Source organism: Tenrec ecaudatus, chromosome 12 (genome assembly GCF_050624435.1).
Source record: "Tenrec ecaudatus isolate mTenEca1 chromosome 12, mTenEca1.hap1, whole genome shotgun sequence".
NCBI lineage: Eukaryota > Metazoa > Chordata > Mammalia > Afrosoricida > Tenrecidae > Tenrec > Tenrec ecaudatus.
This window is the reverse complement of record NC_134541.1, coordinates 5,200,888-5,222,226: the sequence shown is the minus strand read 5'-3', so window position 1 is coordinate 5,222,226 and position 21,339 is coordinate 5,200,888. Positions and strand designations below refer to the sequence as shown.

At 58.2% G+C, this 21,339-nt stretch overlaps 1 protein-coding gene across 1 annotated transcript; it reads left to right on the top strand.

Moving 5' to 3' along the window:
* The first annotated feature begins 3,943 nt into the window (after positions 1–3,943).
* RBM38 (RNA binding motif protein 38) lies at positions 3,944–20,710 on the top strand. The gene is made up of 4 exons (XM_075527735.1): positions 3,944–4,180; positions 4,883–5,006; positions 5,292–5,346; positions 19,762–20,710. Exons 1-4 carry the CDS (start codon positions 3,944–3,946, stop codon positions 20,060–20,062), a joined length of 717 nt encoding a protein of 238 aa, XP_075383850.1. The 3' UTR covers positions 20,063–20,710.
* The last annotated feature ends 629 nt before the right edge of the window (positions 20,711–21,339 follow it).

Genomic DNA, 21,339 nt, shown 5'->3' with positions numbered 1-21,339 from the left:
CTGCCTTGTTCCTGTCCCAGCTGCTGCTCCACACCTTCCCCAGGACTTCCCTGGGAAAAGGCCATGTCAATGTGTTATCCACATTGCTTCCGTTTAGTCAGCTGTCCAGGACTAAGTTGATTCTGACCCTTAGCGACCCCAGGTCACTGGCTGAGTTTTTTAAAGTAAGTGCCCAGGCCTTTCTGTCAAGGTGGACATTATCCTCCAACTTTCGGGTAACAGCCCAGCTCAGTGAGCAGTCTGTAGCAGCCGGGGACCCCGCTGTCTTTCTGATGCTGTTTGCTGTGCTGGATGTGGTGGTGGTTTAGACTCCTAGTTGCCGTGTGACCGGTGGCGCTGTCCCATCGGGTTCTCTTGGCTGTCTTCTGTGGCTGCAGATGGCCAGAGCCCTTCTCCTGTGGACTGCTGGCTGGGTGTGAACTGCCCACTTCTCCAGTGTTGCACCACGGACGGCCAGGCTCCTTGCTGATGGACACTGGTCCTTCCGTGGGCTCCCTGGGCTGGTAGAAGCTGGCCAGGCACCTCAGGAGTAGGGCTCAGGGGAATGGCTGGTTCTCAGGAGGGACTCGGTGGCCTGATGGACGGAGAGGCTGGTGACCCAGAAACCAAGGGGACCTTAGGGACAAAGGAATAAAGGGACAGATGACCAGATTTGAACATTGCTTTTTAAGTTCCTGATATGTACGTTGCCCCTCCTTTTCCCCGACCCCAGAAGCTCCTCCACTTTGGAACCCATGTCCTCATCCTAGGCCCCAGAATCCTGCGGTGAACACGTGCTTGTCCGGGTTCTCAAACTGGGGAGATGTGGGAAGAGGTCAGTTTCCACAGGTTAGGGGCAGGGAGCAAACAGAGGTGGTGGTATGCTATGGAAGGGACAACTGAGGCTTGACAAAGGCACCCAGCTTTCTCAAGACCACGAGACAGCAGCAGCACCTTCCCTGGCCTGGGGGTGGGGGTGGGGGCACCCATCAAGGCCACAAGTAAAAGGGGGTTTTCCGAGGGCGCTGCAGGGAGGTGGGGGAAGGGCGCTATCCCGCCTTCACTCAACAAACATCCGCTGGTTTTCTGGGCGCCCACCTTGCAGCAGGGGGCTTTAAACAAGCAGGGGAGGTGGAGACAGGGGGGTGTCTGGGAGAGGGGGGAAGCGGCGGGGGGGGGGAAGCGGGGTGGTGTAAGCAGCCCTCAGCGTCCCCTTCCAGTTGCCGACATTTAAGCACACCCTTAAAAGCAACCTTCAGCGTCCCCAGGGTGCACCAAGGGCAGAGGAAGCATGTGTGTGCCCGCCGAGGGCGGGCAGGAGGCGAGGGTGACTGGGGGCGGAGGATGCTGGTGCCTGGGGGGTGGGCAGGCAGGGGGGAGAGGAAGGACGTGAAGCCCTGGGCGTCTTCTCCCTGGGTGACGGGTCCGGGGGGTGGGGACGCGTAGGTTAGGATCAGACTTCACTAACCGCTGGTGGGCCCTGGGTTGGGAGGTGGGGCGGGGGTGTCTAGACTGGGCGCACCCCGTGGAAGTAGGGAAGGTTCTTGATGGATGCAGGAAGGCTGGAGCTGAACCAACTACCAGAAAGGAAATCTTTATTCCCTCCTGCCTTGCTGCTCCATCGATCTTTGCTGTGGGGCCCTGTTCCCGGTGCCTACCCTTCCCCCTGGACCCTCCCCCTGGACCCTCCCCTTCCTTCTTCCCGGAAGCACAGCTTGGTGGTGCAGCCAGTCCACTTGGAGGAGGGCAGAGAGAGGAAGGCAGGTCTAAGTCCCTCGGGTGCTTGGCTAGGTGAGGTGACCCAGGCACAGTGGGGGATGTGGTGCCAGGACTGATGGTGTCCAGGTCGTGGGAGGGACCTCCCTTGGTTTAATGCTTTGTTCCTGTCCGTGGCTTGAACCAAATTTCTGACCCAATGCCCGGAGTCTTCACTTTTTCTGGGTTCCATTAACTCTGCAGTGGGTTCTTTCCCCTTGTGATAAGTGTCTGTGGAAGGAGGCAGGGACCAAACTGGAAGCAGCTTCTCCCTGCTGGGCCCACCCACAGCCCAGGAACCTGAGCACTGACCGGGCACCAATGTGGAGGAACTTGGGGCAGTCGTCTGCCCACAGTGGCCCCTCAGAGGGACCAGTGGGGCGAACCACCCTGGCAGCTAAAGTGCCCTGTTCGGTCACAGCACCTGATCTGTGGCTGTCCTGAGTGTAGGCTCCAGACAGACTTGCTGAGTTATGTCTTATGGATCAACGTCCCATGCGGGTAAGTTGAGGGCCCGGGCATCCCTGCGGCCCCAGGCCTGGTGCAGAGCACACAGCGCAAGTCAAAGCCACTGCCAGGCGACCTTGGCTCATGTTCAGTTGGCTCTGACCCATAGCGACCCTACGCACAACGGAACAAAACTCGGCATGGGCCTGTGCCGCCTTCACACTTGTTGCTGTGCTGAGCCCACTGAGCACCACAGTGTCAGTCCAGCTGGTTGAGGACCTTCTTCTTTTCCCTTGCCCTCCATTCTTCCAGACACGATGCCCTTTCTCCGGGGGCTGGTCTTTCCTGACGACACGGCCAAAATATGTAAGACAATGTCTTGCCATTCTTGCCTCTACGGGACCCTCTGGCCTTACTTTCCCCCACGCAGATCAGTTTGTCCTTGTAGCAGTCTATGGTACTGTCAGTCTTCTTCCCCAACATCGCAATCCAAAGGCATCGATTCCTCTTCGGTCTTGCTTATTCAGTGTCCCACTTCCACAGGTACCTGAGGCAACGGAGTGGAAATCTCCCATATGAATTCCCCATATGACAGGCCCCACAGTCCCAAATGACCTCCAAGACGATAGATCTGTACGAGAGCAGACACAGCCTGTTCTCTCTCCTAAGGAGCGGTTGGTGGGTGTGAACTTTCCACCTTGTGGATAGCAGCCCATTGCTTATCCCACAGTGCCAAAGGACTCCTCAATAACAACTAACTACTGTCAAGTCACAGCGATGCTGCGTGGGGTTTCTGAGACTGTCAAGCTTTCCCCATAGAGAAGCTCGTGGGCTTTAACTGTTGACCTGGCTGGTGCAGCCGAATGCCCCACCCACACGGATAAACCAGAAATCCTTTCACCTGTTAGTTAATATGGACCAGGGCTGCACGCAAGAAGTCCTGGAATCAAAACCAAACCAAAATCCATCATGGCAGTAGATTCCTACTTGTGGTCACACTGTGTGATTCAGCAGAGCACCACTGTGTTTCCTTGGTCATCTTTAAGTAGATGGCCAGGCCTTTCCTCTGCAGGACCCTGTGTGGTATGATCCACTTTTGCCACCTAGGGATCTAGCCCTGGGATAAACATTCAATAAGCAGGGTGCAGAGAATATTTGGATTTAATACACTAGGCCTGACAGAGGCTTGGCCTTTCTGGTGCAGTGTCTGGTATTGGACTGTCACTTAGTAGGTGCTCAGGAAAAGGGATAGGAACAGGGCCGGGTAAGAGGTAGAGAAAGGCCAGGTGCGGGAGGGAGGACAGACGATAAAGAGGAAGGGTGGAGAGAGAGGAGAGGAGAGGAGGGGAGCGGAGGGGAGGGGAGGGGAGGGGAGGAGAGAGAGAAAGATCCATTAATTCAACTCCATGCACAACTTCTGTCTGTCCACGTGCGCGCCCTCCCAGACCCAGTGCATGCCCGGGCGCGGCTGGGACTACACTTCCCAGCGGCCCTCGCAGTCTTGGGCTGGGGCGGAGCCTGGTGGGGGCGGAGACGAGGGCGGGGCCAGGGCCGGGGCGGGGTAGGTACAAAGCCCGGGGGGCGGGCTCCGGGCTCAGAGTCCGGGCGGCCGCCGGCTTCGGGAGTGCGTCTCTTAGCGCTGCGCTCAGCTGCACGGCGGGAGCGAGCGTGCCGGCTGGACGGCCGGCCGCTGCCCGCGCCCTCGCGGCGCCCCATGCGCACAGCCCCGCGGAGCCTGGCCCCGTAGGTGGCGGGCACCCCCATGCTGCTCCAGCCTGCGGCGTGCGCCCCGAGCGCGGGCTTGGCGCGGCCCCTGGCTGCCCGCGGCGCCATGCACGGCTCGCAGAAGGACACCACGTTCACCAAGATCTTCGTGGGGGGCCTGCCCTACCACACCACCGACGCCTCGCTCAGAAAGTACTTCGAGGGCTTCGGGGACATCGAGGAGGCTGTGGTCATCACGGACCGCCAGACGGGCAAGTCCCGCGGCTACGGCTTCGTAAGTGGCCCTGACCGCCGCGCCTTAGCACGGCCCCGGGCGCAGAGTCCGCTCCGGGTGCCCGCCGGCACTCGTGCCCGCACTTGCCGCACCCCTCGGGTCGGGCCCGTCCTCACGGACTCCCCCGTTTCCAGCTCCCCAGCCCCACTTTGAAAAGGAGCCCTTCCGCCGTGCTTTAATGAGGTTTTCTGGTTTTTCGGAGAGCTCTGGGGAGTGGGTCTCTCTCGGGTGGGTGGGGGTTCTGGGGCCACATGCGAATGAGGGTCCGAGGCGTCACCCAGGGGTGCTCGGGGGCCCTTTAGCGCTCTCCCTCGTGTCCTCCAACAGCCCCTCTGCCTCCTCAAGTAAACATCACCTGAAGTGACAAGGTTAGAGAGTGGCTGCTACGTCCCTTCCGACCAGCGTGCCCCCAGGCCCCTCCCATGCGGAAGTTCCCGGCCACGTTCTGGGGGCTGGCTGGAAGGGGCACGCCTGCCTCCCTTTGGGGTTCATGTGTGCCCAGCCCCTCTAGGAATCGTTTTTGCCTTTGACTGAAAGGTGTGCCCCCTGTCAAACTGGGGTGAGCGGAGGAGGGATCGGAGGTGTGGTGGCTGGGAGAGAAGCTTAGTGTGAGTGCCCAGGGGGGACTGGGTAATGGGCACTCAGAGTGGGGGAGGGCCCAGTCCTGAGACCAAATCTGACCCCCTTCCCCCCTCCCCCCAGGTGACCATGACAGACAGGGCAGCTGCTGAGCGGGCTTGCAAAGATCCCAACCCCATCATTGACGGCCGCAAGGCTAACGTCAACTTGGCGTACCTGGGAGCCAAGCCAAGGAGCCTGCAGCCAGGTGAGTCCGCCTTCCTCCCGGCTTGGAGTGTGTGTGCTATGGGGGTCGGTGGACGAGGTCCCCTGCCCCAGGGGGGTTGGCTGAAGGTGGCCCCGGAGCAGCCTGAGTCAGACTAATAGGGATGGGAGGGAGCTGTCAGCCCAGGCTGCTAGGAAGTCTTTATATTAGTGGGGTTCACTGATTTGGGACTGGAAGGGAGAGGGAACGGGGGGAGCCTTTTGCCTCTGGGGGGTGTGCGCTGTGGGCAACTCCATGCCAGCCCCATCATTGACCCCTCTGTTGCAGGCTTTGCCGTGGGCGTGCCACAGTTCCACCCCGCCCTGATCCAGCGGACCTACGGGTGAGTGGGTGTGCTGTGTGTATGGGTGTGTGTGTGAGGGTGCCCCCAAGCCCAGAGCTTGGGTTGTGGTGTTTGCAGCCCCCCCCCCCCCCCGCAGGTCTGGGAACTACCCCTTTCACTGTGTTTGGCCGAGGAGGGAGGAGGTGGAAGACTCTGAGAGCAGACAGGTGGCATCTCTCCTACCCATGGAGGTGGGCAGCGGGAGCAAGGGCTCTAAGCCAGCTACCTGGGTTCAGATGCTGCCTCTCCTCCACCAGTCATGGGACCTCAGGTGACCAGGCTGCGCATCCCCTTCCTCACCTGTAAAATGGGGCGTGACAGCCCTCGCTCTCTACTGCACTTTCCTCACCTGTAAAGTGGGAGTGGCAGCAGTGCATTTTTTCTGTGCCTTGGTTTTGCCGTCTGTGAAATGGGAGCCATAACAGATCTCTGGGTGGTTCAAGCTCCTGGAAACTAACTGAAACAGTGGGGCTGAAGAAAGGCCTGGTGAACAACCTGTAACACACCTGTCCTGGCCCCTCCTAGTGCCTGAGCACACCTGGTGCAGGCACACACTCCAGGGAAGTGTGTGCTGATCCTCCCAGACATTGCCACGTGGTGGGGGCAGGATCTCTGGGTATTTGATGTGGGCAGGGGTGGGGTGGGGAGGACAGGCATGGCAGCTGGTCATTGCCAACCTGGTTAATGATCATGAAGCTGCTGCCCGTCTGAAGTGACCAGGGCTGACAGGGCCGTGGGTCTGATGGCCTTTGGTGAAACTTCCCTTCCCCTGCCATTTAGCAGCTACTTGGGTAGGGCACACACCTTTAGGGCACCAAGAACCCTGCCCAAGAACCCACGTCAAGCCCCAAGATCGATGGTAGCAGCTGGCACCAGTTCAGAGAGGAGTCAGTCTGGTTTTGTCAGGGACAGCTCCTTTCAGAGTTGGGGTCCAACACCAGGACACAGGGTTCTGGCAGCAGGATGGGGGCGGAGGGTGCTGTGTGTATCTGTGTGAGGTGGGGATAACTCAGAGGGAGGGGGCCAGGCAGACTGCCCAGGGACTGCCCTGCCCCCACTCTGCCAGGAGCTGTCCCAGCCAGTAGTAGCAGCAGTATCTGCCCCTGACTTCCAGGGACACTGAGTCTGTGGGTGCTCAGCTACAGAAAGCCCTGGTTGCCAGGGGCTGAGGTCAGGAATCCTGGCCTGTGTAGGCAGCTGGCAGCTTAGCCCTGGTGCCGGCCCTGGGATGTCCTGTGGGGAGCAGGTGTATCTGTGCTGCCTCTTGACTGGGGTCTATTTCCTTACACCTGGCACTGTCTCAGGAGGTGTTGGGGACACCTGTCAGGCCATGTGAGGGGATATTTCTCTCAAGCTGTCTGAGCTCCCTTCTCGGGGTGCAGCCAGGGGCTTGGGGTGGGGGTGTGTAGCCCTGCCCTGAAGTAAGCCACCATGGGGAGCTGCTCTTCCTGCTAAAATGATGTTCCCTCCCAGCTGGGGCTCCAGTACTTGTTGTCTGGAGTCTACAGCTCCGGGTTCGAATCCTGGATCTGCCACTTAATGCCCTTCTAGAGCCCCTAGTTCCCTTATGTGAGAAGCGGAGTGACAATCAGAAGGTAGAGCCCAGCAGGTGAGACAGGTGCTGCCCCAGCCCCGCCCCACCAAGTCGTCCCTTGTCACAGCAGCCCTCGGGGGTGGGGGCTCTTGGTGGCCTCCCTTCGCAGATGGAGAGGATCCCGAGTGGGGCACACGCTGAGCACGCTCAGCTTCTAACGGGAAGGCTGGTGCAGCAAGGGTGCCCGGCGGCGCCCTGGAGAAAAGCCTGGCAGCCAGCCTCCAGAAAGCAGCCACTGAAAGCCCCTGTCCAGGGTGGCCGAGGCCATGTGTCCCAGGTGCCGTTGTTTGGGGTGGGGTCCCTGAACTCTTCCTGCTCGTGGCCCTGGGAGCTCCAGGAGGGCCTGCGTGGAGTGTCTAGCCTCTGTCACCGAGTTGTCGCTGGCTTCCAGCAGCCTGCCAGACAGGGTAGAACTGCCTCTGTGGGTTTCCAAGCCCGGAACTCTCTACTGGAGCAGAAAGCCCCGTCGTCCTCCCACAGACCAACTGGTGCTTTCAAACCGCTGACCTTGTAGTCAATCGTCCAACCCATAGCCACTGGGCCACCAGGGCTCCTGGGGGCATGCAGTGTAGCACCACCAATCGCTCTCGGGGACCCTGTGTTGTAAGTCAACCCTCTTGGGACATGCCCAAAATCAGCAGGCTGGTTGCCAAGGGCTGGGGACAAGGGGCCAGAGGGACTGTCTACCTGTTTCCAAAGGTCACTGAACTGAAGCCGCCTGAATCATGCTCTCTGGGACCACTTTCCAGAGACCCCCCCCAGGGTGGCAGGAGGGCCCCTTGGGTGTTTTGACGTGGCCAGAGCCAGGCCACTTGGTCAGCTTTCTGTTCAGGCCCACCGCCTGACCAGAGAGTTGGACAGTCAGCGTCCCTTTTGTCTTTGCACCCAATTGGCCCACAGCTTAGCCTGATTAAGTCAGCTGCCGGCTGGCCTGGAGGCCTGGCCCATGTTGGCTCAGGCACGGTGGGGACTGGATGCCCAGCAGCTCGGACCCTGGGGGCTGTTAACCCCTCTTCTACATGGCTGAACTTGCCCTAGGCTTTCTGGTCCCCTGGCCAGAAGCTGTCATCAGCACTAAAGGCTTCGGACCCAGGCTCTGGTGCAGAGCTGCTGTGGAACTTGGAGACTTGGCTGTTTCCTGGGGTGCCCTTTGCCCTGTTTATAAAGTTGAGTGGGCTCTATGGGGACCTCATTCAGCCTGGCCCGTCTCCGTCACAGAGCCGTGTGTGTGGCCAAGGCTGGGGGTTTGGAGAAGGCATTCCTGGCTGGTGGCCAGCTACTGTGCCAGCCCCTCAGTCCTGCTTGGTCACCGTGGGAGAAAGTGGTGGACACACATCCCTCTGCTGGCCAGTGGGGCACAGAACCTGTGGGGCAGCAGTTTGGCGAGTTACAGGGCTGTGCCCTACTTGGATCTGACCTGCAAGGAGCTCCCTGGATCCGAGGGTGTCTGTTCCCATCAGGGCACTCGTGGGTGGCACCTGAGGTTCATCTGAGCCTGGTGACATGTGCAGCCTTACCTGGTGTTTTTTGATGGGTCACCTGCTACTCTGGGTGCAGCTCCCCGCCCTGTGTTTTCTTCCGGGACTTGCTTAGGCTCAGTGCCTGCAGCGGCAAGCTCTCCTCTGACTAGGTGTGGGGACAAGAGACAGGGTGTTAGCAATTAGGGAGTGCTCTTGTGATAGGCCAGCCCACAGTCAAGGGTAGGTCCAGTCCTTTCCCTCCGTGCCTGTGTAGTGGAGACCCTTTTGGGACCACCCTGCAGTGCCGTCCTGAGGCTCATGGAATTTGTCAGAGAGGTTCAGGGTGACGGAGCAGGGTCCTGAGCTCAAACCTGGGGGTGAGGAGGCAGAGTTGGGGCTCTGAGGTCACCTCTCATGGCACCCCCAAGGCTGATGATGGTTTGGGACCCTCTCCCCAAGCACAGCCCCCTGTGCAGTGTCTGTGAAACACCATGGGGCCATTGTAAGAACATCTTAGCCCTTGGGGGAGAAGTGGCACCCTCGTCCCAGGGAGGGGCTCGGGTGGTGGGAAGATGCAGTCTGTGTCCCCTCAGTGTGGCAAAGGCATGAAGGGACCGTTCCCAGAACTGTTCACTCCATGTCAGTTGAGCACCTGCTGTGCGAAGTCCTGGGCCTGGCGCACCCGCCTTTCCTTGGCGATCGTTGGTGGTTTTGTAGGGTGCATTGGCTTCTGCAGCTTCCCGTGTCTTCCCATTACTTCCCTGTTCCTGGCTTTTAGCTTCATCCTCTGGTGGGCAGAGAAGACCCCGTGTGTGGTTCTCTGGGTCTCGGGGCTCTGTCCCAGAGATGGACGGGCTGCCCTGGGGAAGGACGACACTCCATGCTGTGCTGCTTGGGGTGCGGTGTTCTGTGCATGCCTGTCAGGCTAGTGGGTGCCATCGCCTCCATTCCGACCCCGTCACCCGGTGAGTCAGTGCTGGTTGGTTCAAGTGTCACTCGAGTCCGCTGCTTGCTTGCACATCTTCCTTCGAGGTGTACCATCCAGGATCGGGAGGTGGCGGGTTTGAGCCCCCAGCTCTCTCTCGGGGTTTCCCCTCCAGTGTCGGCGGCATTGCCGTAAGTGCTCGGGTTCCCGCATGCAGAGTGCTGTGGGAGAAAGACACAGGGCTCCCTGCGCCCGGACAGTTCCTGACTCAGAAACCCACCACGGCCCTTTCCCCCGTCTTATGGGGTTGCTATGAGTTGGCACCGACTCGATGGCAGTGAATGAGTGTAATGTTGGGTACAAGAGTCCTGATGGTGCAGTGGGCACAGGGGGCTGCTCACCAAAGTTCAGCAGTTTGAAACCACCAGCCGCTCCTGGGAGAAAGATGAGGCTTTCTACTCCTGTGAAGAGTTCAAGTCTGGGAAACCCACCGTTCTGCCCTGCCCGGTGGGGTCACTGTGAGCCAGCACTGACTCGACGACAATGAATTTCCTTATTTTTTTTATTTTAACAATTTATTGGGGCTCATACAATTCTTTTCACAGTTCATACATATACATACATCAATTGTATAAAGCACATCTGTACAGTCTTTGCCCTAATCATTTTTTTCTCTTTTCTTCTTTTACATTTTATTAGGGACTCATACAACTCTTACCACAATCCATACATATACATACATCAATTGTATAAAGCACATCCATACATTCCCTGCCCCAATCATTCTCAAGGCATTTGCTCTCCACTTAAGCCCCTTGCATCAGGTCCTCTTTTTTTCCCCTCCCTCCCCATTCCCCCCTCCCTCATGTGCCCTTGGTGATTTATACATCGTTATTTTGTCATATCTTGCCCTATCCGGAGTCTCCCTTCCCCCCTTCTCTGCTGTCCCTCTCCCAGGGAAGAGGTCACATGTGGATCCTTGTAATCAGTTCCCCCTTTCCAACCCACTCACCCTCCACTCTCCCAGCATCATCCCTCACACCCTTGGTCCTGAAGATATCATCCACCCTGGATTCCCTGTACCTCCAACCCTCATATGCACCAGTGTACAGCCTCTGTCCTATCCAGGCCTGCAAGGTAGAATTCGGATCATGGTAGTTGGGGGGAGGAAGCATCCAGGATCTGGGGAAAGCTGTGTTCTTCATCGATACTACCTCACACCCTAATTAACCCATCTCCTCTCCTAAACCCCTCTATGAGGGGATCTCCATTGGCCGACACTTGGGCCTTGGGTCTCCACTCTGCACTTCCCCCTTCATTTAATATGATATATATATACATATATAAATATACATATACACATATATACACATACATACACACACTTATATCTTTTTTTTTTTTTTGCATGATGCCTTATACCTGGTCCCTTGGGCACCTCGTGATCGCACTGGCCGGTGTGCTTCTTCCATGTGGGCTTATTTGCTTCTGAGCTAGATGGCCGCTTGTTCACCTTCAAGCCTTTAAGACCCCAGACACTATCTCGTTTGATAGCCGGGCACCATCAGCTTTCTTCACCACATTTGCTTATGCACCCATTTGTCTTCAGCGATCCTATCATGGAGGTGTGCAGTCAATGATATGATTTTTTGTTCTTTGATGCCTGGTAACTGATCCCTTTGGGACCACTCGATCACACAGGCTGGTGTGTTCTTCCATGTGGACTTTGTTGCTTCTGAGCTAGATGGCCGCTTGTTTATCTTCAAGCCTTTAAGACCCCAGATGCTATCTCTTTTGATAGCCGGGCACCATCAGCTTTCTTCACCACATTTACTTGTTCACCCACTTTGGCTCCAGCCGTTGTGTCGGGAGAGTGAGCATCATAGAGTTCCAATTTAATAAAAGAAGGTATTCATGCATTGAGGGAGTGTTTGAGTAGAGGCCCAAGGTCCTTCCGCCACCTTAATACTTGACCTATAAATATAGACACAGATCTATTTCCCCATCCTCCTATATATATTTGCATGTACATGTCTTTGTCTAGACCTCCATGAATGCCCTTTGACTCCTACCTAGCTCTTTTCTCCATCTCCCTTGACTTTCCTCCTGCCCTACTACCATGCTTCATCGCCACCTGGGCTAGAGTATACCTCTTCTCTAAGCAACCTTACCCTTGATCATTTCCCACCAGGCCTGCCACTCCCCCTTCTCTACCATTTGGGGTCCCATGTTTTTCCCTTGTCCCTGGGTTTGTTAACACCACTTCCTTACACCCCCTACCCCAAGTCCCCCCGGAACTGTCGGTCCCGTTGTTTTTCCTCCAGATAGTTCATCCAGCCTGTCCTATTCAGACAGACCTGTGGAGTCACTAACATGCACGAAAACTAGACAGAGGAAAACAAAGCAACAGTATACAACCAGACAACAAAACAACAAAAACAAACCACTGACAAAGAACAGAACAGAACAGTCCACAAGAGAAAAGCTTGTAGTTAGTTCAGGGATCGTTTGCTGGCCCTTAGGAGCGTTTTCCAGTCCAGTCTGTTGGGGCACCACGCCCTGGCCCCAAAGTCCACTTTCAGCATTCCCTGGGGACCTTGCCACTCCATTCCCTTGCTGTTCTGCTGCACTCCCCCAGTGATTTGCCTCGGTGTGGTGGGATCAGGTCAGGTGCAATTCCCACACTGTGTCTCCGGTGCTGTCCCCTGTATCGCCCTTAATCACTGAGGGGCATCATGTCTCGTAGTAGGGCCAGCCATGTTGTTCTCTCTGTTGACTGGCTGCTCTACTCAGGAACATCATCATCACGTCCTGGTGGGCCAGGCTGTGCTCCACTCTCTCCTCCTGCCTCTTCATCTGCTCCCGTGTGCTCTGATCAAATATGTCCATCTCCCAGAGCTGCAGGGTCAATGTAAATTTCCTTATTTTTTTAAAACATTGGATGTACCTGAGCCAGGGTGCATTGTAGTTACATGCTGGGCTCGGTCAGCAGTGTGAAACCACCAGCCCTTCGCAGGAGGAGAAAGGCGAGACTTTCCACTCCCATAAAGGGTTGCAGTCTCCGAAACTCACAGGGGCAGTTCGGCCCGTCCTGTAGGGCGCTGTGAGTTGGGCTGATTCACTGGAGGTGAGTAATGTTGAATGCTAAGCCTTCGTAGGAATAATGTCCGCTTTCCCGGGGGTTCTCTGGTGAGTCAGAAAAGCCGGGTCTCACAGAGAAGCCAGCCACGGAAAACTTATGTGTGCACAGGGTGGGGCCTGGGGCAAGTCTTCCTGGAGGGGTGGGGGGTCCGTTTGGAATCTTGAGTGTTGCAGAATTACTCTGGCCTGTGCCGTCCTGGGCTCACTAGCTGCGTGACCTCCGGAGATGGTGATGGCTTAACTGGGAGGGGTCTGAACATGCCTGTGGGCAGGCCTCTCTGGGTGCGGGGAGTGTGGCTGCTACCCTGAGGACTCCTGGAAGGAGGATCAGGGAAGCAGGTGCTTGGTGTCACAGAGGCTGGTGCTGCCCAGCAAGGCAGGAAGTGAGGTCGACACAGAGGTGTGGGGCTGGGTGGCAGCGCCCTCTGGGACACCAGGCTTGTTTCACTTTCAGGAAAGGAAGCAGGAACACCTGAGGGGGTGGGGGGAGGGTGGGGGGTAGAACAGTGGAGGCTGGGTTGGTGGCACGGTGGGTTCTGTGGGGAAGCTGACATGCGAGCAGTGTTGCAGCAGGAAGGCATAGGGCAGGGCTGGGGTCTTCAGATGAATGACTGTGGGGGGCAGGCAGGTGGCCAACTGGTCTCTTTAGTGTTTGCTCCATCTGCTAGTATTCCCTGGAGCGTGGGGGGCGGGGTCTCCTGGAGCGTGGTGCCAGGTGGCCTGACATTGGAGTCCAGGCAGCAGTGGGGGGAAGTGAGCAGGGTGGAGTGGGCAGGGAGTGGGCGGTGTTGGCTACTTGAAGGAGAGGATGTCCATCTATGGTAGGGGGTGTTTGGGGAGATCAGGAATTGGTCTGGACAGCTGAGAATTCCAGACTCTGGTTCTGGCCTGCGCAACCTCCCAGCAAGGTGATCCTTGTCCTGCAGCCTAGGCTCTGGTGCCATCGCCCATTCACAGCCCTTGAGGCCTTGCCCAGGGTGGCCCCAGGTGCAAGGACAAAGCCATCCCTGGGTGTGCTGTCTCTCCACAGCTGTCCCCTCTCCAGAGGTCCCCCCTGTCCCTGCACAGTTGGGGACAAGGACCCCCAGGGACGAGCAAAAGTGAAGGGGCTCATTTGCCTGTTTCAGTTTCCGTTTCAAAGGCGCCCGTTGCGATCAGCAAGCGCGTCCTGGCTGCACCTGCCTGTTCACAGAGTGCTTTGCCCCGAGACAGGAGTGTGCCAATGTGGCTGGTTGAGGATGTCCCCTGGGGTGGGGGGGGCTCTCAGACTCCTCCATTCTCAGGGGGGTGACTCTGGGCCCCAGGCTATCTCCCCCACCGACAGATGCATTCACGAGCCTGGTAGCACCAGAGCTGTGCCGTGGGCCCCAGGCCTCTGCCTGGCCCCATTGTCTTGTGTGGTTCTAGCTGTACTGCGTGGGCAGGGGCAGAGACCTCATCTCGTTCCCCTTCCGGCATGGCCTGCTGGGTGGTGAGACTGGGCCGTGGCCTGCCGTGACAGGCTGCTTAGAGGGAGGAGAGCACCCTGCCTCAGTGGGGGACAGCCCCCAGGCCTGGCCTTTACTGAGCCTCGGAACTCTGGCCCCAGAGGGTAAACAGCTGGCTTAGGACTTCACAATATCCTCCTCTCCCTACCGTGGTCTGGGGTCTGTGCTGCCTGCCCCAGTGCCTACGGGGCAGAGGATCCTAGCCGCCTCTGCCAGGTGCCTGTGTCCATCGGGTTGTGCCGTTTGTGGCTGCCTGCATCTCTGCACGGTGGGGTGGTCTTCAACTAGTACCTTTTACACGTGGCCTGGGCTGGACCCCTCTGGTTGTTGGAGGGTGGTGCCAGGGAGACCTGGGGGGTGGGGGCGACAAGGGGGGGAGGGTGGAGTGACAGAGGTGGTGCTGGGAAGTGGTGCCAGTGAGGTGGGAAGACGGCGGGGTCTCTGCATGGGTGTCCCTGCCTTTCCGGAGATGTGCGACTAGGTTTTGACTGCGCAGAGAGGCACATGGGCCCGGGCGGTACCCCTCCTAGAACCGGGAGACTCTCAGACGAGTGGGGCAGCCCTGGCTGAGCTGAGCTAGCTGGACATTCAGCTGAGATTTCTCAGCAGAGCTTGGTGGTTCACCTCTGTGTGGTCCTGTGTCTCGGTGTCCCTAATTGGTCTCCGTTTCTGGGGCTGGGGAAGGAGCATGTAAGAAAGCTGCTCACAGCAGAGGGCCACACACCTGCAGTGGAGTTCGACTCCCACGGGTGAAACCCATTTTGTAGATGGGAACATTGAGGCTTGGGACGGCCCGCTAGTTGCTTGGGTTGAAGCATGGGCCTCAGAGGTAGATTGAGGGAGGAGACTGCCTCTCAGCCATCCACATGGGGCCCAGGTGCAAACAGAGCTGGTCTGCAGGCTCAGTGAGAGGGGTCCAGGGTCCCTGCAGGAATGTTCTCAGAGCTGTGTGTGCCTGCCTCTGGCTCCCTCTGTGTGACTCTCTGCCCCCTCATCTGTAGGACGGCCTCAGTCCCATCTTGTGTGCCGCTGGGAGGCCCATGCTGGGCCCTAGCAGACAGGGGTGTAGCCTGCCTCACCTGCATGCATGGTGCACCAAGGACTGCCTCAGAGCAGGTGGGAAAGACCCTGCCTGCCCTCCGGGAGGGGGTGCTCTGAGGAGCCTGCATTGGGCTCTGCCTGGAGCCCCAGATCGGGGAACCCGGGTCTGAACCCTGACCTTGTTGACTCAGCAGCATGCAGTAGCTTCTCCGACTTCTCCTTCTCTCCCTGGTGGCAGGCGTGTCACTCAGCCCTCCCAGAACCTCAGTTTCCCTCTCTGGGAAATGGGCTACCACTAGTGCCTGCTTCACGGCTGAGAGCAGTTGTAGAGGACAGGCAGCAGCAGCGTGCTTGGAAAGCTAATGGGTCATCATAGGGTGCCTCCCCCGGCCCCAGGCCAGGGCAGCAGGTGAGCCCCCCCACCCCAGCTGGCCATGCCAGGCCCAGAGTGACACCCCCCACCGGGGAGTCTTCTGGGCAATGCCCTGGTTCTTGAGGACATCTACTCTCTCCTCCGCCCCCTCCCCACCCCCGCCCCAATGGACTGAGCTGGACTGTCAAACATGGCTCTGAACTCTGCATCCATGGCCTCAAACAAAGATGCTCCCCAGGTCCATGCATGGGTGTGTGTGTGTGTGTGTGTGTGTGTGTGTGTGACAGTGGGGTGCACTGATTGTGTGTGAGAGACAATGGGGGGCACTGACTGTGTATGGGGTGTCACACAGCGGGGGCACTGACTGTATAGGGGGTGTCACAGTGGTGCTGTTGGGTAGCCCTGAGATAGGCTCCCTGGGGGTCCCTTTGCTTCTCTGTTGAGATCTGTAGAGTTGGGGGATGAGATGAGTCCCAGCAGCTGCACCCACCCCTGCAGCCCCTACCTGCCATGGAGCAGAGGCACCCCCTAGTTCATGGCCTGGGGACAGTGCTCAGAGGCTGTAGGGGGCTCCTCAGCACAGGTCCCTGAAGACCAAGAGCCAGAGTGAGTGGTGGACAGGCTGAGGGTTTAGTCGAGGACAAGACCCCCAAGGTGGAAAGTCCTTGAAATGAAGGAGGCAGGGCAGGGGCAGGGCAAAGGCCCTCAGCCAAGTCAGGGCTGGTAATCTGGGGTGGGTGTGGAGGTCTGGTCTGAGAGTGGAGGGGTCAGCATGGAGGTCGTTGGCGGGTTGGGGGTCTAGTCTGAGGGTACAAGCCTTGTTGGGTGTTGGGGAGTCACGGCAGAAAGCCTTTGGAGGGTTTCAGAAGCTGTTGGGTCTGGTCTGAGGGTGAAAGGGCTGTTGGAAGGTCTTAGGGTCGGGGTCTGATCTGAGGGTGGAGGGCCTGTTGGGGTGTTGGCACAGAGGCCTGACCTGGGCACCGTGTGAAGTCCAGTCCTGTCTCTGGCTGCCCTCAGGACATCTCACTGACCCCTGCGCAGGGGATGCGGTTCCCGTCTTAGGTCTCGGTGCAGCCCCCCCCCCCCCCCTGTCAGCCATCAAATCTCTGCCGCTCTCCTCCCGGGGCTCCCACACCTGTGCCGCTGGGTGGGTTTGTGCTCCTGCCCTGTGGGTAGAGCCGGGCTCACCCTTGCTGCCCAGCTGGGGCTGTACCAGTGCGTATATGCAGGTCTTGCACCCCAGCTGGGAGGGCAGCAGAGGCTCTTGGGAGGAGGGGTCACCAGAGAGCCTGGGCTGTGACAAACCCACAGAAAGTGACCAGGAGCTGCCTGTTGCTGTGGTAACTGCCAGGGACTGCCACCAGGAAGGTGACAGCAGGGGTGAGGTGAGTGGTGAGAGAGCAGCTCCCCACGCACAGGAAGCTGGCAGGGAGGTTGGGGGTGTGTGTGGGGAGACCCCTCAGGCGTGTGGCCAAGTGTGGCCTGGCTGTGCGCTGCCAGCCCAGGGAAGGGCCAGTAGCCTGGCCAGATGCCAGTCCCAGGGGAGCCTGGGATCTTGAGGTCATTGCTAAGTCCACCAAGCTCCACCCATAGCCCATTCCTCCCCATGGTGCCTCACCCTGTGCACACATAGGGGCCCCAAGGGAGCCCCGGAAAGCCTGGAGAGGTTCAGCATCTTGTGAGCCTAAAATTTCCCCATGAACTTCTGAAGCCCCCTTGTCTGGGAGGTGTGGTAGAAAAACCAATTCACCGGTGGCCTTCTCATCAGCCACCACCCGAGGTAATCGGAGCAGAGCCAGGCCCTCAGGGATTTTACGGACTGGCTTTTTCAGTCTGCTGCCAGGCTTTTCTTCTGGGGACCCAAACCTCCCAACTTCCGTTAGCAGCTAAGCGTGCAGGCTCCTTTGGTAAAGCCAGCCCATTCCACCTGATGCTGTCAGTCACCCTCCTGAGACAGACGGTCCTGTGCTGCTGCTGCTGTACAGCGACCGCGTACTACAGGGAAACATGGCCAGCCCTGTCCACCCCGCAGTGGTTCTGACATCTGAGCCCATCGATGCAGCCACTGTGTCCGTCCAGCTGGTTGAGGGCCGTCCTCTTTTTCGCTGCTCTCCCACTTTACCCAGCATGACGTCCTTCTCCAGGGGCCGGTCTCTCCTGGTAGACGAGACAGTTTGAACCGACCGTGCCTCTAAGGAGCACTCTGGCTGTGCTTCCTCCAGAACGATGCGCTGGTTCTCCTGGCAGTCCCGGTCCTCGCAGCATTCTTCACCAGCACCACGGTCCAAATCACCGATTCTTCTCTGGCTGTCTTTATTCACTGTCCACGGCAGGAGAACAGGTCCCACGTAGCCTTCTTAAAGTGCGGTTCAGAGACGTGGAGTGTCTGTCGTTCATGATACACAGCCGACACCACTGTCCAGTCCCGGAGCTTTCTTCTCAGCAGTCCCTGTGGAAACCATGCACCTGTTAGCTGTCACTCCCCTCCACCGTCTCCACGAGTGACCCTCTTCTGTCTCTGGATCCCCTTATCCTGGGCTGCCCTAAGACCGGCCACAGCATCCCCTGCTCAGTTGCCTCTGGCTTCTCTCGCTGGCGTGATTCAGGGCTCCTCCTGTGACTGTGTGAGCGGGAACCTGGCCCGCCGGGAGCCCTGGTGGCGTGGTGGTTACACATGGTGCTGCAATCTGCAGAGTTGCCAGTTCAAAACCTAAGATGGACTTCCTGTTCCTGTAAAGAGTTGCAGCCTCAGAAACCCATGGGGGCGGTTCTGCTCTGCTGTACAGGACACTGGACAGTGTCCACCCTCTGGCTTCCCACTGTTCGGAGGTGCTGCTGTGCACACCTGCCTGTGGAGGGTGGGTGTGGGGGGGTTGTGGGGAAGGGGCCGTGTAGGTGGGAAAGCATTTCTTTTTGAATAGCGTCTTGTGCTTCACGAGTTCTCCGATCCAGTTGGGACTCTCCTTGCTCCCAGAGGTGGGCTGCATTGGGTCCTCACTTTGCCCATTTCCTCCATCTCTGTGCCCCCTCCACCACATCCTTGCACCCTTGGCTTTTGGGGTGGGGGGGTGTCTCCCGGAGTTGATGGCTCAGAGGGGCTTATTCTGCTCGTTGGCCCCTCCCACAAACTCACTGAGCCACTCCTGGTGCTCAGATTGGGAGCTGGGGTGGGGGGAGGGGGCCGAGGAGAAAGAAAATCCCGAAATTCCACATGGTGCCGGCAGTTTCCTTGAGGAGAAAGACCACAGGTGTGGTGAATGAGTGGGTGACAGACTGTCACCTGGTGCGGTGTGTGCTGGGCAGGTGAGCAGGGGAGAGGGACAGACTCGCTCCTGGGCTCTGGCCTCAAGGACCGAGACATGCAGAAGGCTCCTCCCTGCCCTCTGTGTGGCTCTGCCGTTGACATCTTGAAACTCTCAGAAATTTTTTCTTAATTTTTTGAGCATGTACATGGCCAAAACATAGGGCAGCTTGCGTTTCTGTGGGTATGGTTCAGTGACCCTGCGGGCAGTCTTGGTCTCTCTGTGGTCCCTCCCAGGAGCCTGGACTCACTGCCCCAGGGTCTCTGGCTCCCCTCGCGAGGTACTGTCTCCAGTGCACTCCTGAACAGTGACTTCTTCGAGAGCATAACGTTCAAGGAAGACTTCTTTTTCCCCCTGATGAAGTTGAAATACTATTGGCTTTAGGGGAACTTCCAGGAGCCCTGGTGGTACAGTGGGTTTAGTGCTGGGCTGCTAACCACAAGGCCAGCAGTTCAAACCCCTCAGGCACTCCATGAGAGGAAGAGGAGGCTTTTTGCAGCCTGGTGAACGGAAAGAGGCCGTTCTGCTCTGTATTTTCACAGGGTCTCTGTGCGTTAGGATCCGTTTGATGGCTGTAGGGAAAGAGAACTTCGGGGATATATCGGGCTTAAGGTTTAAAGATGATCTGAGGGCAGTCGCTTCAGGGGTTCACCCACCCTCCTTGGTGCCACAAAATCGGTGTTCTGTGAAAGTTGAACGTTCTGTTTTATTTCCCCTCTGTGGATCCGGAATCTTATGTTGATGAACATCTTTGCCCACGTGTCCAGTCCTGGGCACTGGGCAGCATCCAGTGCTTCTGGTGTCATGGCAGAGTGGGGGGGTGATGCTCAGTGATTTCAAAGAGGGGTCCCACTCCTTGTCATATAGTAGGTGGGCTTGGGTGGGGGCAGGCGCTGGAGGAGGGAGCCTGGAAGCACAGAGGCTTCTCCGGGTCGAGAAAACAGCTTGTGCAAAGGAGCAACATTGTTGCTACACCTGACGTTACAGATGGGGTCGGGGAACACATTGTTACCTAGCTGTTCAGGCTCATCCTGCTGCTCTGTCCCCCAGTGATGCCCACCTGCCCTTGACCCCTCCCCGTTTGCCTCACAGGCTGATGCCCCACTACATCTACCCGCCAGCCATCCTGCAGCCCAGCGTGGTGGTCCCAGCGCCCGTCCCCTCGCTGCCCTCGCCGTACATCGAGTACACACCGGCCAGCCCTGCCTACACCCCGTACCCACCGGCCCCCTACGACCCATTCTCCACCTCACCCGCCGCCGCCACCACCACCACCAGCTTCGTGGGCTACAGCTACCCGGCAGCTGTGCCCCAGACCCTGTCGGCTGCGACCCCTGGAGGCACCACCTATGTGCAATACCAGCCACAACTACAGTCCGACCGGCTGCAGTGAGGGTGCTTGGGGCGTCCTAGTCCCTGTGCTCCCCGAGAACCCAGGGGAGCCCCAAGAGACTTTGTCCTGCTCTGTGACACATCGGGTCACAGGAAAGGATTTAGGAAAGACTGAAGTTATTTAAGGATATAACTCCGACTCCTCCCCCACCTGGCTTCTTTCCCAGCCCTCAGCCTATTCCCTCCGCACACTGACACCCACACGTTTCCATTTCTTCCCCCACCGGGGCCGCCAGACCTTCCCAGATCCATGCACAGAGGTGCCTTACTCCCCGGAAGCCTTAGAGAGGCTGGCTGGAGACAGACGCACAAGCTGAGAGCTGAGGGTCCACGCACACCCTTCTCCACGACCGCCCCGGGGCCCGAGGACTACTGGCTTCGGGGCGCCAGCTGGAAGCCCTGTTCAGTCGAAGCACTGCAGTTTTGTTTTGTTTTTTTTTTAACCGTAATTTTGCTATGAAGGTGATTTCAAGTGTTCGGTCTAGTGTTTAAACGGAGACTCCTAGTCACCATGGATCCAAAACCTATTGACACCAAGAGTCGCACTCGCCCCAGAAGACAGCAACCAGATTTCAGCATGACAAAGTATCTGCTGGCTGGAGCCTCCAGCGTGGGGAGCCTCACCAAGGAGGTTCCCATATGTCCCCGATGCCCCAGCTGCCGCTGCCTGGTGATGCCAGCTTCGGTGTCAGCTCCATGTGTCCTCCCCCGGCAGGTAGGCACTGTCTCCAAGTCCTCCTGGTGCTTGCCCCCAGCCACTGGCTCCAGCACATGGGGAAGCAGAAGGAAGCAGGTGGGGACCCTCCTAAGGGTCTGGACCTGGCTGGCTCCTGGCAGGAGGGTGGGGGTCCTCGCCATTTACCCGCTGTTCGCAGTAAGAGCTGTGGCAGGGCAGGACCCCGCTGTGTGGGCAGGCCAGAGGCTCCACAAGCAGCTGGGGCTCAGCTAGGGGGTGTGTGGGAACAGGGGAGGGGTCCCCGCAGGCAGGGCTGCAGGGAGCTGGGAGTATTCTTAGACCTACCTCATGAGGGCAGGGGGCCTCAGGGAGCAAGCATGTGCCCCACTGGTGCGAAGTCCCAGGAAATGAAGGCCGCTAATATATTTTTATTAGAATGTTCTGATGATGAAATAAAACATTTCCTTATGAAAAAAAATGGGTGTCATGTTTCTCCCACAGTGGAACCTTCCATCTCCCCACCCCTCTCAGGAATCGGGTCCAGTCCCTGTCCCCTAGAATCTGCCTCCTGTGTCACAAGCCAGGCTAACCCCTCCTTTCCA